The following is an 18,775-nucleotide window of genomic DNA, read 5'->3' on the forward strand; positions in this document are numbered from 1 at the left end:
AGATACAGAACATTCAGAGTACCAGACATTTTTCTGGGCACCATGACAGAACTCAAAGTTTTAAATGAAGAACTAGAACATTTTTTTTCCCCAAAGCATTGGAAGTTTTAGGTTACTACCTCCCTCTTGGGTTCTCCACTGGACAGTTAAATTTACTCCTCCATCTAAACAATGTGAAGCCTTCAGCTTTTTAGTCCAAATCATAAGCTCAAAACTGAGACCAAGAATAGGCTACTGCACTACTAGCAGTCTTAATTTTACATGGGATAGTTCATCCTCCTTCAGTCTTCATTGCCTCTTACCTGTGCCTGTTCAAACCCATGCTGCAGAGACACTCATGCTCTTCCCTTTTACTTGACACAATTACCTTTTTCCCCATATTTCTTGTCTACCAGCAACTTCCCTACCCTGTGCTGTCAATCTTCTGCATTCTAACACAGGTTAATACTTCTCACCCTTAAGTGCCTGAGATTGATTGGAAAATTACTTTAAATACAGTTTTTATTTCCTTTCTGATGCAACCAATGAAGCACTCTATCACCATTGATAAATTACCACTATCAAGTTTAAGTTTCATTCAAATAAACACATTCTTATTCCTCTGAAGAAGCAGGATTTCGGGCCACCTACCTCGTTTGCCTGCTGAGACAGGCTTCCCCCCTGCTTCTCCACAGCATTTCTTCAGATCCTCTCATGCTCAGGTCTACACCCCAGAGCCCTCATATTTTCTTCTCAATGTTACTCACAGAATTTCCTCATTTCCTCAAGGAAACTCCTCATTTTCTTCAGTCTCCAAGTCTAGCACTTATCTATGTTGTTTTTTTGTTTCTTCTAATACCCTCCTTCGCATCCCCACCACCCCGACCCTCCCGCGGCTCCCAGCTCCCCCCCTCACAGCCAGCCGTGAGGAACAGGCCCCTTCTCACCTCACAAGCGAGGACAACCTTCCAGAGGACACCCACGGTGACACCAAACGCCCTGGCCCTTTGCTGAATAAAGTCTTTCACTCCAGCACTGCTAACAGCGAGGTAAAGCTGGCTGTTTTACACGGCTGGAAGGCAGGAAGCTCAACCCTCATGGCGGCGGTGCCCTGGCCCCTCAGCCCGGCCCGGCCCGGCCCGGCCCCGGCCCGCCCGTCCCTGAGGGGAGAGGGGCGGCCACCGCCACCCCCGGGTGTCCCCCGGCCCGGAGCTGGTTTGGCGCCGAACTCCTCCAAATAGAAAGTTTTCCAGAAACAAATGCTGTGAAGATCTACATTCTATGCACATATTTCGAACATACATTAGGAAACAAATGTGGATCTAATTTAAGCAGCTACATTCTTTCCCTTCTAGAATTAATGCTTTCATTTATAAGGAAGGGAAGTGTACCAAACCCCACACAACAATGAGATTTTGTGCAGTATCAGTGGGGCCAGTTCTTTCTTAGGACACCATCTGACACTTCTCCACCCAAACTTAGTATTAGAAATATTATAGCCCCGCATCCACTCACATGTTATTAGCTTACCTAGGCATTAACTAGCAAAATCGAACATGTATAAGGTCTAGAAAATGGAAAAACACTATTTTCTGAAGATGCATTAATTACAGGTCAAGATAAATAACATCCTGCTCCTCAAAAATGACAATTTGGGAAGGGAGGAATCTAGAAAGAGTGGGAATATCTATTAACCTTTGTAATTTAGAGAAGGATAACCATGGCCTACTCTGAAGAAACACGTTTTTAAGGGATTGTATTGTCATCCAATTAAGATTTATATTTTTCTTTCAGATATGTAAGTGTCTGAGAGTGAAGTCAGTACCATAAAGATCCTGATGGCCTCAAGGTAAAGACTTCAGGTGGATTTTCTGCAACAGCATTGGCTTCTATAGCTCCTGAGCAGAGACTTCCTTGCCTGTTAACTTATACTTCTGACAATCCCTTTAAATCCTTTTGTATTCTCTTGACATCGTGACTCTAAGCTCCCTCTCAAATCATGATATGCCAGTTCTTTGGGATATACTGTTAACAACACCCTCCCAACATCACATAAATTACCTGAATCATCTCCATGACAGATGAATATTTCATACAATTTTACTTTTTACACAACTTTACACGTGTTGCATGTATTCTGAGAACTAAATTTGTAGTTTCTTTGTAGGTTTGGATACTCAAGATAAAAGTGATTTAAGTATTTACTGCTAAGGTCATGAGTCTCAGAAATAAAAGTCTCTGGATCCTTGAGAGCAGAAGAGTTCCGTTACTAATTTCCCCTTGTATCACTAATAACACTGTCTTCTTTCCCACATTTTAGTGTGAATATGATGATATGGCTATTAAAAACCCAACAACTTAATGATACTACTTCTGGTAGTATTCCAAGGTTAGAAATAAAACATTTCAAGTTCAACAACTTTAAATTCTTTTCCCCTTTGCGATGCAAGTTCAAGATAGCTTTCACAATCCTTTAAAAAGTCACAAATTTTGGCATACCTTTAAACAGGTTATTGCATTGCTTACGTGACAGCAGTTCCCACTCTAACATAAATACAATCTGATGAAGCCTTCTTAATATTCCACTCTTCCACAGCAATGGTTTTGTACTCGCTGATTTGTAGAACTCCCTTCTATTTGTCCCCCCCTCCAAGGGACACAAACTCATAGCAATTTAAATCTTATCACAACAGACTTGTTTTTCTTCATTACATTTCATGACTATCTTGAAAGTAGTCCATGGACCAAAAGGGTCTGCTAATCACAGGCTGACAAAAAAAAAATATATATGTTACATTCACTGAAAACATTTCAGAAGCTAATAAATAAAACCAAACCAGTTCCTAAGAAAATGTTTTTAATTTTCATTTTATGGAAATACATCTTTTGGTTTTATTTCCATGATACAAAAATGTTAAATATCAAACATTTTCTGAAATCTACCAATGCAGATTCTTTTTTAAACAAATAAAGGGCTGGTGCAGTTAGCAGGTTTATCACAGGTACCAAAAACATTTTTACAAAAACCCCACAGGCTGGGGAAGGAGGAGGAAAGAAACAGATGAAGACAGACTTAGGAGTGAAAACAGCAATAGATGTGAAAACAAAGAAAAACTACCTCCCACCAGGAAATTAATGTTTGAGACACTTTGAAGGTATAGGTTTTTGAAAGGTATGTGTAAAGTTGGTATTTAGAGGAATACTGGCTGCACAGGGGGTGGGGGTAGAGAATGGACAACTAAAAAAGATTTCCAGATGAAGTAACTGGTAGAAAGCAATAAGTGAAACTGCAATTCTACCTGTTTCAAGAATGCTGACAGCATACTGATATTGCCTGGAAAAAAAGCTAAGGATTAGGAGATTTGTGGTAGCTCCCCTGAAGCACAGGAAACAGCCTAGCACGAAATCATAGAGTGCCAGTTCTTTTTGTACATTTCATAGCCAGCATGCTAAAGTAGGTGACAAAAATACATTTAGTCTTGCTTCTTAAATCTAACATCATTTACGACAGCAAGGATTTCACATGGTCAACAACGAATCATATACTAGTTAATATACACACAAGTAAAATTGACAGTGATTGTTCAATAAACAGTTTAAAATAATTAAACTGATTTTCAGGACACATACTGCTTTGTTAACACCGCTTTATTTAAATAAAGTATGGCTTCCAAGAGGTGTATTCTCGCAACTGCTTTCAATCAATTCCACTTGTTAAGGCAGTTGTTTCCTACCATGTTTCAGGGACTTCAAAAATTCCAGTGGAACTACTTGTGAGACTTCCTAAAAGACAGTCACGAACAATAGATTAAAGGTTTCAATATACAAACACTGAAAGGAATAAATATTAAATCAAGAATATTTTGATTCTTTTAGAGCATACAAAGATGTATTTTTTCCTCTAGAGCGAGGCTCTAGATGCATTACTTGCAAGTCAGTATTTACTAAAGGGAAACCAAGAGACTGTTTATCTGATACAGTAGATATTGAAATGAAGTTTTAACTATTAATATTGATATTTGAGTATGCTTCAAGACAGGCAGTGCTCCAGATGAACAATAATTAAGATATGACTTAAGTTTTTAATATAGTCTAATCCATTTCTGCAAGAAATTACTAACAGAAGTTGAAATGGAGTCAACAATAAATAGATCAATAAAAATGAAATCTTTTAAGGTTTAAATTCATGTGACCTAAGGTTATTTAATCTATTTTAATTTTTTTTTATAGGCTTCAATAACTCACACAAAAAAATATTAAGTGAAACATAGTCATCTGATTGTCACCTGCCTCTGTTTAGTCAGACATACAGTTCAAGGTACTTTGGCTAAAAAATATATAGATATTACAGGCTGCAAAACTCCCCGTACATCAACCCTAAATGAAGTCTTCAACCAAATAAAGAATAATAAAGGCTATGATTACAAACACCACACAGAACATTGCAGCTATTAATGTATACATCAAAATCTGCATCTTCTGAAAGCGAGATTCCTCAAGCTTCAACAAGCAGCAGTCTATGAAATGGGAATGATCTGCTCAGGGTCCAGTAAGCCTTTCAAAGGCTGATGCAGAGCACGTGGTAGACTGCAAGAACTGTTAAGGGTGACTATGATCCACCCATCCAAAACGACTGGAAGGGATTTTAGACACACTCACTCTTCATCACCATCTTGCTATGTGTTACCAGAAAGAACCCCACAGCCAAGCGTTTCATCAGTGTAAGCGAAAGGGCCCACATTAGTTGAAGAGCCCAGTAGATCAGCACCTGCCTGGCAGCTTATTCCTGCACTGAGGTGTCCCAGAAAGTCAACACGTTCTCAGGTAATGTTCTAGAGAGCAAAGGGTTTCAGTGGCACTGAAACCTAGTTATTTATACCAAAGCATGTAAACCAGCAGTCTGACTGGATCAAACCGCACTCAACCTAAACCAGCACGGTGGCGAGAGGTGTGCCAGAGGAGCGGTGAGGGGCAGGAAGGCAGACTGCCAAAGTTTTGGCTTAATTGTAGAGGTAAACAATATTCTGGCCAAACTGAGAAATCCTGTTGTTTTCTTGATTTTCAGAAACATTTTATCTCACAAATAACTGTAAATAAGGGATCTTAGTACAATATTATCAGGATATGTAGTCTTACAGTGCTAATTAAAAGGGCACGTATATTTGCTTTTAGGGCAGCAGGTAGGTCTATTAAAACTCATTTACAAGAAACAAAGGTTGTCTAATGACACACATCTGGCAGGTCAAGCTATGTGCATTCTATTATGCCATGTCTACATCCAATCAAGCTCAAGGGAAAATGCCCACATTAAGTTAACCTTATGTTTTGCTGTAAAGTGTTGGATTAACAGGGAAATCTACTCTAGGATCCTTCTTCCAGAATTTCTTCAATTTTGCTTTTGATATGCAAAACACGTTGGGTAAGCTTAACTAGAAGGTTGCACAAAAACTAAGAGATTAAGAATAGCTACAAATATTCAAAGAGCTTTGCTTTAAGGAAGAAAGTAAGCAAGAAAGATATCAACTACATCCTGCTTCCTTTGATTGGTCTCAAGTGGGGTATTGTTTGTCTGTGGTGGGGTTTTTTTACTTTTTAAATTTGGTATTTTTTTGAGTTTTATTTTTACAATTTTTGTATGACGCAATCTTCAGTTTAAATAACTTATTGCAAATTAACTCATAACAGTGACTTATTGCATTACGTTCATAGAAGTCTGGAAAAGTCAGGGCATTCAAGGAAACAACTTCAGTTCCGTTCAGGCAGTTCCAAACAGAACAGAAAACCATGCTCACTGACATTGCACTTACCTGCTGGAACTTGTTCTGTCTTGATCTTTTTGAACTTTTTGGCTCTCTTCTTACCATCTGGAAGGGACTCTACACAGTAGTCTGTCTGATCATATTCTGAATCTTGGCCATCTCCCTCTTCCATATCATCAGAACCAGTTTCTTCCTGAATAGGACTCATGCTTCTCTTTCCCACTGTACTGGTACCTGTAAAACTGAGATGTAGAAGAAATATGATTACATGCAAGTCAAGAATAACTATTACACAGGTACTAGCTCTTTAACATCAGTTAAATGCTCATGAAGGTAGCAGAATAAACTGTAGTAAGTGATGTAGCATGAAATTATGTTATCTGGAAGAACTGACTTGGCTATCTAATCCAATCTTACATAGATTAAGGTATTTGTTCTTTGTACTGTACATGTCCCAGGCCTAGCTGCTGGTGAGATCACTCAACTCAAATGTAATTAATCCTGTTCTCTATCCCTGATTCATTTTAACTTTTATTCTCCTAGTTATGAAAGCTCTTGTAAAGCGTTCTCAGTAGACAATAAGTTATATACAACTGTTAAGCCTTAAGTACACATCTCGATATTGAAGGAATCTACACACTAACTACATCCTCTCTCCTGGAACTATATGCAGTTTTAAAGGCATTTCTGTTATACAAAGGTAAAGAAAAACCATCAAGGTCCATGAATAAGGCCTTAAAGTGAAGAGTCCTACCATCCAATGGGCTGGTAAAATAAAAAGCACAAAAAATGCATACTCATTTCCTAGGTAGTATTTGAATAAATCCTGACTAATACAGTATGAACTTAGAGCTTCATTTCATTCAGCATACATAGAAATAATGCTGCATAGATTTTCATTGAACTGGAATACTATTGTTAAATTTCCTTAAAGGACAAATGACAATATTAAAATCAAATTAGCAGGAGTATAAGAAAGAATGTAGTAGCAAAGGGGCTATTTAAATACATAATTCCCATTACAAACTTCTAGATATGTGAATATCAGCTACTGAAATACATATTTTAATGCTCTTTTAGAACAATCAATTTCAAAAAAAGATAGTTCTAGACTTATAAACCTTTATTCATTAGGAACTACACAAAACAGCTGTGCGCATCCAAGCTGTGTTCTATTCTTTTATTTAAATAAAAATTAATACAGATAGAAAAAAGCTTTACAAGCTATTTTATTTTTTTTCTTTCTAATCAATAATAGCAGGGAATTATGGTGTTTCAATAAGGTTTCAGCTAAAGGACTGTTAAATTTGGCCGTATAGTTTTGGCTTTGAAATGAAATTTTTTCGGCTGAACATTTTGCAATTTAAAACAGACTCTTTCTGGGATGTCCAAAGGCAATAAACAAACATGAAACATATGATTACGCCTCATGCTCTTACTTCTACTTTAGGAGCACAAACACCATTTACTTTGATGAATAGCTGGCTTTTCCTCCAAACATTCACACACAGAAGGCCTTCTTGCATGATTTCTTACAAATCATAATTTCGAGTAACAGCACAACTACCATTAATAAAAAGATAGAAGCCAAAAAACTGGATAGAACTCTTTATCCTAAATACACACTTCAATATTGCGAAACAGGCAAAAAACTAGCTTTGCAAAGAAAAAAGATCTAGTGAAGAAAGAGCACTTAGAAAATGAAAAAACATTATATGTATTTTTTAAACCATTGTTTAGAAAAGTTTATAAGAATTCTACTTTTGGGAAAGATATTCTTAAAAATACATAAGGAAGAAAAACTCATGAGTCATAAATGATGATCCCAGGATTTCTCAGCTATATTATGAGCACTTGGTGCTCAGAAGGGGACTTTAACTCACTGTAGGAAGTTTCCATTTTGAAAGTTCTTATAGTTGAATTTATTTTTTTTTCAACTTAGACTCTTAAGAAGTTATTGCAAATAGAGAAGCAAGTCCCTGACCTTCAATGTGTATTTAGCTATGTACCAAATTACAAAATAAAAATTAATTTTAGGCTTTCTGTTCTTCCTGCAGATATCTTAAGGGAAAAAAACCCAACCAAACAAAAACACCAACAAACTAGCGGCACAAAATCCAAAATATAGATATTTTATAATCAAGAACTCTTGACTTCTTGCTTTCTCCCCAAATATTAATTTTATTCTACATTCATTAATTGATTGCAAGGATTCTAGATGGTTACGGGTTTATGTGTCTTATTCCTTTTTGACCTAAAATAAGATTCAAGTAACATTATTTATCCACTTAACAATAGTAGCAAATCAGTATGGCTGTATACACGAGTTAGAGCATTAGTCACTGAAAAGTTCAGTTTTCTAAATATACCAACTATTTTGGAATACATCCATATTTCTGTCTCAATTTTCTTAGTCTGTTGAGAAACAACCAAAGTGGAAGAACCAAGCAACTTAACAGCTATCAGTACTTGTCTGATTCAGATCTACTTGTTTAGGATCCTCAACTATTTGGATAGCTGAGCCATTCAGAGACAAAGACTTACATTATCCATTACAAATGTAGCACTTGGGTTTCAAAACACACATATACAACAATTATTAGGTTTTTCAGGGGAGTGGGTTTTTTTGTTTGTTTAGATAAAATGAATTTATTTAAGAAGGTTCTGAAATTTCTTTTCTTTATTGAACTGGAGATTGTTCTCATTTTTTTTAATAAAATGATCAGCCAGGTTGGGTTTGGGGTTTTTTTGGGGGGGAGGAGGTAGGGAACAGACAACGGACAATGACAAAAACCAAAACCAGATGAAAAGGCTATCATAATGTTGCCAGCTGGCAATGTGTGACCCCAATATAGCTTTTACATTAATCAATGGTGGTGGCAGGTGGGGTTTCAAGCATCTTCAGTGATGGCAGTTTTCACTAGTCCTTCCTCAGCCTCTTCCTTCTGCTGACCTATTTTAATGCCAGCCCACAGGCAAACCTGACAAGGACAAAGGCCACTGGAGGAAGGTGGTAGAGACAGAAAAATCTAGATTTTATTCTCAATTTCTATTCCAATTAAGTACAATCCTGGTCAACAAAGAATAGAGCACTTTTGTTAAATGCCAGCAGTACGACTAGCAACATTAGTACTAGATGAATCAACAGGATATGGAGGACTTATATACCATTTTACTGCCAGAAAGAGCACAGACTCCACCTGATTAAACTGCCCATGAACTTTGTAATGTCATTTCAGCTACTAAATAGCAGCAATTCAACTAGTACTATGGTCATTATTTTGAAAGACTCAGCAAGTGGAAGGGGGCAAAAGGTGGGAAAACAATTATGACGATGTAGCATTAAACGTTTTCTGTTTTGGAAAAGCATGTCCTACTTTTAAAAGGACCACTTACTTCCATCACAGCAGAGCATCTGGAATTGCCCTGGCCTCCACAACTTCAAGTGAATTTCATTTAAATGAAACCATAAACCCTGTGTTTTCTTCCCACTTTGAACAACATTGAGGTTACTGACTCATCATAAAAATCAGACATTTCAACTTAAGAGCAGGGGAAATCTCCTGAAATAACACATGAATACTGGAATACTATAATAATTTGCTTGCAATATTTATTACCTACATCTTTAATGAATCAGCTTTTCCTGATTCTTATCATTTATTCAGTAATAAACCACTATAAACAACCATTTCTACAAAAAGCAAAAGAATCAAACAGCAGAAATACACAAACATTTCATTCCAAAAATGAGACAAACTATCTTCAGAAAAAAAAAAGACATTCAAGGAAGTGGTGCTACAAACAGCACCCTGACTTGACAGAAGATGCAGCACTCCTGGGCTTAGGTAGAAAACTTGTACTTTCCCATACTTTATACTAGTGTAAGTGTTTTGCCATTGGCCTTATTTTATTTTACTCATTCCTAGATGATTCAGGAAAATTAGAATAAGTAACTATAAGTCGAGCAGGATATCTACTTTTACATAGAACATACCTGATATGATTTTTCATGCTATGGTTTAACACTATTTTGCTAAAGAAAAGATCTTAAATCCATGCATTTAACAGCCCCAGCAGAGCTGGCAGGCAGTTATTTGCTACAGCACAACATAGGCCATACTGTATAATACACAAGAGGCCATAATCCATCCATTTGAAAAGTGTATTCTGAATAGTGAACAACTTTAGAGAAGGGGATCTTATTAACTACTTTAAGTTTGTCAAATGTACCAGTTTCTCCTCTGTTTCTTCATCTAACGTTAATAATTAGGCATATTGCCATTGAAATCAATTTTGATATCTAACAGTAGTAATACATTATATGCAAGGTGTGTATGTTAACTATAAGTGATTTTACCTTGTGACTGCTATTAATACTATTACACTCTATTTTCTGAAAAGTAGTTTATAATAATGGGACTATAGGTTTTTTAGTAAGACAGGAATTAAAGAACCTTTGTTACATATTTATCAAGCTGTCAATTTTAGACAAAAGTTTCTTACACGAAATACCTAACAACTTCATTACTGAATAAAAAAGTAGCTGGATATATTGTCATCATGGAGAGGAACAGCTATTCTGCAGCTGTGCTCCCTGGCAGAAACTGGTGCAGTAAGCTTATTAAATAATAAATAAATAAAGGATGTAGTAGCATGAAGCTATTATAAGAGATCAGCTGCTAGATACATCACAGTATCGAGTGCTCAACTATATCTGATTCAAATTAATCTGGACAAATATACACGCATATACAGGTCCTGATTGCTTCATATAAATATTTATGTTCTATTTTATATTAAAATTATTATATAATATATAAAAATCTAAATAAATATTTTTGAGATATCTTCCTCTGGAAACTTCCTTAGGAGTTCATCCTAAGTGAATTAAAAGACCACAAGGTTTGCAGTTCCATGTTATACCTAACCACATTACACTTTAGAGGAAACACAAAAAATTAGTTGACAGAACACAATCTAACTAGTAACAAATAAAAATAAAATTAAGAAAACCACATCAAAAGACCTGCATGAAAGGGTCTTTTCCAAATCACTTTAATGGAATAATGAGAGCGCAAAAATGCAATTCAATCAATTACAAAAGAAGTTCTATCAACAAAATAAAGGCTGTATCCAAGGCTAGTGAAGTGTTGGTTATCTAAAACAAAGGCGGCTGCTTGTAGAATTTTACACCACCAGAGAAACTAGATTAAAAATTATAAAGGATATACTAAGTGCTTAGGCATACAACTCATTATGTTGTACAAGGAAAGAATGAACTCAAAATTTTAACCAGCAACTTTCCAAATAATACATTTACTGTAGCAGTCAAACTTCTTTGTGAGACAGCAAATCAGTTTTCCACATTTACTGTTTTCCAAAGTATACGTTAAAAGACTAAGTTGTCCATGTTCAAACCATAAGCTACCACTCTTACCCTCTGTCTAGAATCTGTGAGATATCAAAAAACCAATATTCATTGAGGAGAGATACTTCCTCAAGTAGAAACAAAACTAGGACTTAGTATTTCTTTGCAGTGGACTCAGGATGTGATAAGTTTTTTCAGACTATTTAATTAAAACTTAATTATAGACCTAAACCTCAGCCACAGGTAAACTGGTGCCAGGACAATCTTTAATGCTCCTTATCTCTTCATAGCACTCCTAACTTTTCCTAAGTACAACAGTTCAATTAAACTTACTTCATTTGATATGGATTTTATCACCAGGTTCATCTATATGGGTTCTAGGGATCAAACATGCCTCTAACACATTTAGAATTCCCACCATGACAAAAGCCATGAAAACTTGACAACTACCCAAATCACACACCTGTATTTAATTTTGCAAAGCAGGTAAATCATAAGCTTATATAAGAGAGAACAGAACAAGTTTAATATATTTGTCATGTATATTTTTCTCAATGTATTCTCCGTATGTCTGGATCCTATAGAATAGTTACATGACAAACTATTTGAGATATGAGAGCTAGAACTTGTCACAGTGTTCCCAAGAAAGATAAAAGCAGAAAGATTGCAGTGTTCATTTTATTACCATCTCATTTGGTCTGTTTAACCAGGAAAAAAACCACCAACAAACAAAAAAACCAAACCAACAAAAACCCAGCAAAAACACACCCCCAGACCACTATCTTACATGTAACTCATGCACTCCACTGAAACTTATTTTTATATAGAGCTGATAGAATCGGGGAAGGGGAAAAAGAATGGCAATAACTTGATAGGTTAATTATATAGTTTTATAACATTAGAAGACCCTTCCCATTCACAGTTCCACAGATGACAGAACTAAGCCTCCTCTTACCATTGTATCCAAAACTTGTCATTAATATGACAGGTTAAAAAAAGAACAAGAAATACACACAGCAACATACTGTACCAGAATCAAAACATGCATCTCCTGACTTAATTTTGTCCTTACATAATGAACTAAAACTCTTTATTCTAAAAACTTAAAGCCATGCAAGCATTATCATTTGCCTTCCTATTTCTGAAGCTCAAGGACCACTTCATCAGGACTCTTCAAGATGGTAATTTATAGCCTTCCCTGTGGCAGTATTATCCCCATGGAAAGTCATCCAAAAACCAAGACGGCTTTTACAAGGGTATAAGATGACAGCTAAGTTTCCAGATGACACAAGCCAGTCAGAGGTGTCAAATGAATAAAGAAATAATTCTTTTATTTTGGTTATAAGAAATGGTACTGCTACACCAAGCTCAGAAGCTGCGATCTGACCTGCCCTCAAGATCCTAATATTTTAAAAATTTGTCCAATGACGTTTGTTAGCAAATTACCTCTGTTCCTTTACATATGATCTTGTGACAGCTGAGGTACTGACTTATATGCAAAGAAACATGTACCGAAAAACCAAAAGACACCTATTGGTTAAGAACTACCTGAAAATTGCTAGACTTGTAATAAAAATGCAGTAAAAATACAAGACTTGGCACTGCAGGAAAAGTCTCACCTGTTAACGCAGTAGTATCGAGTCGGGGAAACGTAAGGTGTGCATTGAGTTTTTAACCGCTTTCTCTCCATCTCCTTCCAACTGTCTTCTGTACATTTTCTCTTTGCCTGTTTTTCTTCATGTTTTTTCTCAACGTATTCTGCATATGTCTGGATCCTATAACTTTCAGCATACCTGCTGGTGTTTACAGCTATGGGAAAGAAGAGTGAAGTTACATATAGAACACTGTTAAACGACAGCATGCACTCTCCTGAAATAACTTGTTTTGAATAGCAAAAGGCAGTGAGCTATTTGTTCTGTTCATATAAACAGCTTCTAGTTTCATTGGTAGTGATCACAAAAAATAATAATAATTAAAAAAAGCTGTACTTTCCTCAATTCACCTGTTATGTTTGAATTAGATAGTCAAAATTTTTCTCAGAGTCAGACTTCATACAAAAAGGGTTAAATCTACTTAAGACTTTTCTTTCAAATTAGAAACCATCAATTCTTCTGTTGTAACCCTCTTCCAGATTGTTTGTTGGCAAGAAAGGATTTCCTGGATTTTTTCCCTTTTAGTCTCATTACTTAACCCAGCAGGTTTATTTTGCAACTCTGCCAGGAAAAGACGACATTTGCAAAGCCTTTGCCAAAACTCTGTTTGATTGCTGTGAAACATAAGCTTATTTGAGCTGCATTTTTGGTTGCACAAGATATCTGTGGAAGCAGCACTTAACTAATATCCAGCTGTTCCATCCTTGTATCTCTCTAATGTTTGGTCTCCATTTAACTAAAAAAGACCACAAGTTCAAGGTAGAAGGATTTCTGTCATTGCAAAATTAGAATAACTTCAAAAATAAAGAAAAATCTTTCACTGCCTTCACTCAGCAACAATTTACCAACATTCCTTAAAATCCCAGCATCTTCACAGCTCTCAGCCTTTAGTCCGCAAGCCAAGCTCTGGCCTGAAGCCATCACTCTAACAGATGAATCAGCAAATTAAAATGACTGTCAACTGGTGTCCTCTGCTGTTTTCAGCCTAACTCACTGAAAGGAAGTATTGTAAACCAACCAGTAAACCAGTTTAAATATATAAAAAAAAAGAAAACAACCCAGACTGTTTTTCATGTATTTGGGCTGTGCATTTTAAAATACCATAACTGTAGTGGAGACAAAATCCTGATTTTGTTACGTACTTCCAATCTTTTTGTAGAAATTTCAGATGCATATCCAACTTTCTGATTCTATTTGAAGTGTTGTCATCTTGAACACAGGTATTCTGTATTAACTCTAGCCCAATAACGGGAAATAGCAAGCTCCAACATCATAATTCAGAAAAGGTGAGGAAGATGGGTGGATCTGGTTTTTTTCTTCTCTTTCTGAATAAATAATCTATTCTGCACATCGGCCACGCTACTGTGAAATGAATCACCTGGAGTATCAGTCACAGCATATAGACGCTGCCGCTTCTGTGAAGTCTTTCAAATGTACATAAAACTGGGCAACATCTTTGTATATGTAATTTTAATCCCAAGAATAGATACCAGCAATTATGATTAATAGCCTCATGAGATTGTTGAGCTCACCAAAGAGATGTTATGCACACCTCCCTTCACACCCCTTGTATTTGTTTTGAACTGTGAAGTTACAGGATCTGTTTGTAAGAATCAGGAGTATATTTATTGCCCATGAAGTTATGGTGCAGGCATCATGAATGAATTAATAATGCTCACTGGAGTTACTGCATGCCAGCTGACATTCCTCAGGGTAAAATTTGTTTAGTTAAACTCAAGCATGTTTTTACTTGCTAAAATCAAGCACATAGTTACCATGGACCATCTGATAAATAGCGATTTGTTAAAACACAATAACCATTTCACATTATTTGTTTTGCTATAAACTAAGAGCCAAAGTTATGGCTCTTCCATTTAATCCCCTGACAAACTCAGTCTATATTTAAGGGGAAAAAAATTAAAAGATCATCCTTATGCAGCCTAAAGATAATTTTAAAATAAAACTGTGTAAAAGTCAATATTTTTGAACAAAGACAATTCTGCTTTCCTGAAATAAGGTCTGCATTTTGTAGCAACCCATTCATATTACACAGACGGACGCCAATATATACATATATTTAATATGAAAAATTATATGCCAAATATATTCATGCATAGAACAACTGAAATGAAAACATATGGAGAATTCTCCAGAGCCACACAGATAAATCAATCTTGCATGGTCTTGAACTGAAGAGCAGCTCCCTGTAAAAGTTTAAAACACATTTTCTCTGATGCTTTTTTGATGAATGCTGTCCATATTGCCAAACAAAACAAATACAGTTACATCGCTCCGCATTGCCAATAGCAGAAATGAATTGCTAGAATGCTTTGTGAATTCTAACAAACTAAAGAGAACTTAGGAGCTTTATTTACTTATTTAAATAAGAGAAGACAAATCTTTCTGTGAGAAACCTGACCTAGTAACTAACGTGATATGGCTGCATTTCATTATGCTACTTGCAGCAATAAAGTTAAGTTTCTGTCTTACAGCAGTATAATAGTAATTGCACATTATTTTAGAAAAAAACTCTTCTGGAGGATGGCATCTTCCCTAGTTATTAGGCAAGCTGTTAAACACACTGACATGTTAAGCAATCCAAGAGGAACGTGTACAAAGACACTCTTTCACCAAGTCATTTATGCAGAGCAAAATCCTGACAGATGGCCACCGACAGTCTTACGTGTGTTAATAAATAGAAAAATATTTAAGTGAACTGTGTAGGTAAAAACCCAACAATAAAATAAATACACAGAGCTATGCAGATTAAGGCTGAAATACTAAACACACAAGTTTATGAAATACTGAAGTAAAAGTTCACCTGTGAAGTCTTAAAGGGTCCTCTGTATAGATGTTGTGTTAGTCTTATCGTGTAGTTCTTAAAACACGGGAGTGCCGCCTCAGTCAGATCGACAGCATTCCATTAGTCAGTAGCTAATGCAGTATTTTGCTTTATGCTCATTACTCATTGTATGGCTCCACAGCCTTACTCACTGACTTCTAGGGCTATTCACGCCCCTTTTAAAAGATCAGAAGTTTGCATGTGCACTTTTTTCATCACTGGCATTGTCCTGTGTTTCAAAGTAAAGCTCATGAGCTGAAGCAGCAGTGCTACGTGCTGATTTTATAATCAGAAACCAGAAGTAAAGACTCAATATCCCAAATTAGAGGGTATCTTTTAAATTAACCTTAATGGAACTGTCTGCTACACAGAACATTCAATCAGGGTTGTGTTCCTACACAGCAAACTTATTAACATATTCCCAGAGAACTCATAAATCAAAGTTCTCCAAAAGAACCTGCAGGTGATCATGTAGCCAGGGACTTTATCAATGCACAAACAGAATTCACCTATATTATGATAAATACTATTGAAATTGGCATTGCAATATTCAATTTTTATATATATATTTTTTTAGTCTATAGGCAGTTTTCAGACCTGGACAATTTCTGCTGCCAGGTATCACACTGTTATACATACAACTAATTAGTGGTACCAAAAATTCTAAATGCACTCACACTAGCCTCTCACACTAGAATTAGGAAAGCTCCTGATAGCTGCTAGTGTTGACTCAATATAAAAAGCATTGGGCACATGCTTTGTTGGCTTCTCTCAGAAAGAGATGCATGAACTGGAGCGAATTCTTACTAATTAGCCAACATTTCTGCTGATTTCGGCTCTTATCCAACCCTCTCCAATTTGTCTTCTTCCCAGTTCAGTCTTTTCTGGGTGTGTCTTTATTTCATATTGATCTTGCAATCTGTCATAAGCCTAAATATTCTTCAATGTGAAACTATTAAACAAAATTAACCTATTCTCTCTGTCAAGGCCATATTCCTTTTTTCAATTGTTTGTCTCCGCTACCATTAGGCATCAGTTTTCCCCAACTTAATGAAGCCACATCCCATTATCCATTTCTGATTCTTTATCCCAGGTGTGGTTTTTTTAAGCAGGGTAGTCCTTGTCAAATGCATTTTTCTTTAGTGTCAAGCCAGTCTATTTTCAGACCTAGTCCAATCACAGCCTCTTTGCTCCATCTGAACACGTAAACAAAGTTCCTTGGCCATCCCTTGCCTAAAGCAAGGAAGCAGAGAGCTGGCAATGGGGCTGGAACCATGCACTGGTCTATGTAGTACTACAAAAAAACCTTGCTCAAATGAAACCTCGGTCCACCTCCAAAAGGACCAGCATGCCCCAAACAAGCAAACAAAAACATATTACAAAAACTACTGTGTTACCTTTTTTTCTTTTTCCCTTTCTTAACATGGGCTGGTTTGAAAGCCAAAATAAAGAATGCTATAAAGAACAAGGACAACACCAGGACAGCTTTCCCTTCCTCACCAGACTGAATGATTGGTTTTTTACAAACTATGAGCAATCGTTAGGATTAGGAAGTAGGCAGGCTATACTGACTCCTGTCAATAAATTACTGTATTTAGTTTTCTTTCTTAATGTTTCTTCACTTGGAGTAAGTAAGTCTGTGCAGGACCCCAGAGTTAATTATGAACGGCACTCATTCAAATAGAGAAATATAGTGCAGATTCAATCTCACAATCTTGCTGCTCTCTTCTCTCCCAGGACATAAAGAGAATGAAGTTTTAAACTAGCTGGCTGCTTTATTGTATTATGCAGTGATTTTCAGAATTTCACAGGCATGTAGAAGAATCTAGAAGACTATAAAACAACTATGTTTCTTCAGCAGGAAAGAAGTGATCTTGGGAATAACTGCCCTATGTAGTATGTTACTCTTAACTCTGACAAAAGAATAATTGCAAAAACCAAGTAACTGTAGTGGATTAGACCACTTTCTCAAGTCAAGTTATAAAAAAGTTAACTGAACTGTGATACTTTTTACAGTTAGCAGGTCAGAAGGATTCAAATTCATTTGTATTTCAACAGAAAGACCTGAATGTTTCCTTAAATCCTGCTTTTAAAGTGTTGGGTTTTGTTTGTGGTTTGGGGGTGGAATTGTGGTGTTGTTTTTAGTGGAGTTTTGGGTGTTTTAATTTCTTTAATCTGGAATGCTCACATCAACTCATCACCAGCAGCTGAAGAGCACAGTGGAGTTTTAGGAGAATAAACCCTTCTAACACTGTTACTCTCAAAACTGATCTAAGGCCTCATTAATTTACCACCGTAAGACACCTACACGTGACACACAGGACTCTCTAAAGTCCTGGTCATCAATGCAGAATATCAAGGCAGCAACTTTGCTGAGTTGGTTGTATTCACCATACCCTTTGCTAAAGCTTTTAGTGAGATAAAACCTTCTCCTGAAAATACTTCTCTCTGCTTTCAACAGAAGTATCCTGTGCTGGTCTCCTCTAATAGAGTCAAACAAATATTTCAATTGTGACTGAAGAGAGTCAAAAGTAACTGCTAATTCAGCTACGAAAGCCTGACTGCCTGCTTTCCATTTTCCATAATAGCTGTGTTGCTGCATCAAAACCTTTTTGCACATGCCAAGGTAACTACAGCAGACTTGCCCAGCATTGCTGAATGAAGTGACACTTCATCAGCCTGCTTCTCAAGATCCTTGTCCTCAAGGAAGGTTAAAGAGAAGAGAAACCCTCACTGAAAACAGTTTAGAGGGGGTGGGAGGGAGAGGAAAGTAGAAAATTAAATAAAACAAGGTATCAAGATCTCATGAAAGATCCTGTATGATCATCCCGCGCTAAAGCATCTTGAAGGGAAAGACTTCAAGTCAGTATGACTCCAGCTTCTGTGGTCTAAATTAAGGAAGTTTCCTGCCCAGAGCATGTATCTGACATTAATTTCACATTATCTTATCAGTGAGAACACAGTCATGTGAAATATAATTTTCCAAAGAATGTGGGTAATACAGTACCTACTACCTGCCATTTCCCCAAATTCAGTGTTCCTATCAGTCTCTTCTCACTATCTCAAGATACATGTGTATATTTTTAAATTGTAGTGGTAAGCACTCATGCCAAGTAGAAGATTCTGCAGTAAACCTTATAACACACTAATAAACCATGAAGTCCAGCCCTGT

General features: G+C 36.4%; 1 protein-coding gene across 2 annotated transcripts in view; it reads right to left on the bottom strand.

The window, feature by feature from the left end:
- Nucleotides 1–2,819: 2,819 nt before the first annotated feature.
- The window catches only part of PARN (poly(A)-specific ribonuclease), a 56,262-nt gene continuing 40,306 nt past the window's right edge, over nucleotides 2,820–18,775 (bottom strand). For both annotated transcript variants that reach the window (XM_014936673.1, XM_014936674.1), the window contains exons 22-24: nucleotides 12,729–12,918; nucleotides 5,787–5,980; nucleotides 2,820–3,762 (exon numbers count right to left, since the gene is read on the bottom strand). In XM_014936673.1, coding sequence (XP_014792159.1) covers nucleotides 3,710–3,762; nucleotides 5,787–5,980; nucleotides 12,729–12,918 — 437 coding nt within the window. In that variant the 3' untranslated portion in view covers nucleotides 2,820–3,709. The remainder of the gene's footprint in view (nucleotides 3,763–5,786; nucleotides 5,981–12,728; nucleotides 12,919–18,775) is intronic.

Source organism: Calidris pugnax, unplaced genomic scaffold (genome assembly GCF_001431845.1).
Source record: "Calidris pugnax isolate Ruff unplaced genomic scaffold, ASM143184v1 scaffold17, whole genome shotgun sequence".
NCBI lineage: Eukaryota > Metazoa > Chordata > Aves > Charadriiformes > Scolopacidae > Calidris > Calidris pugnax.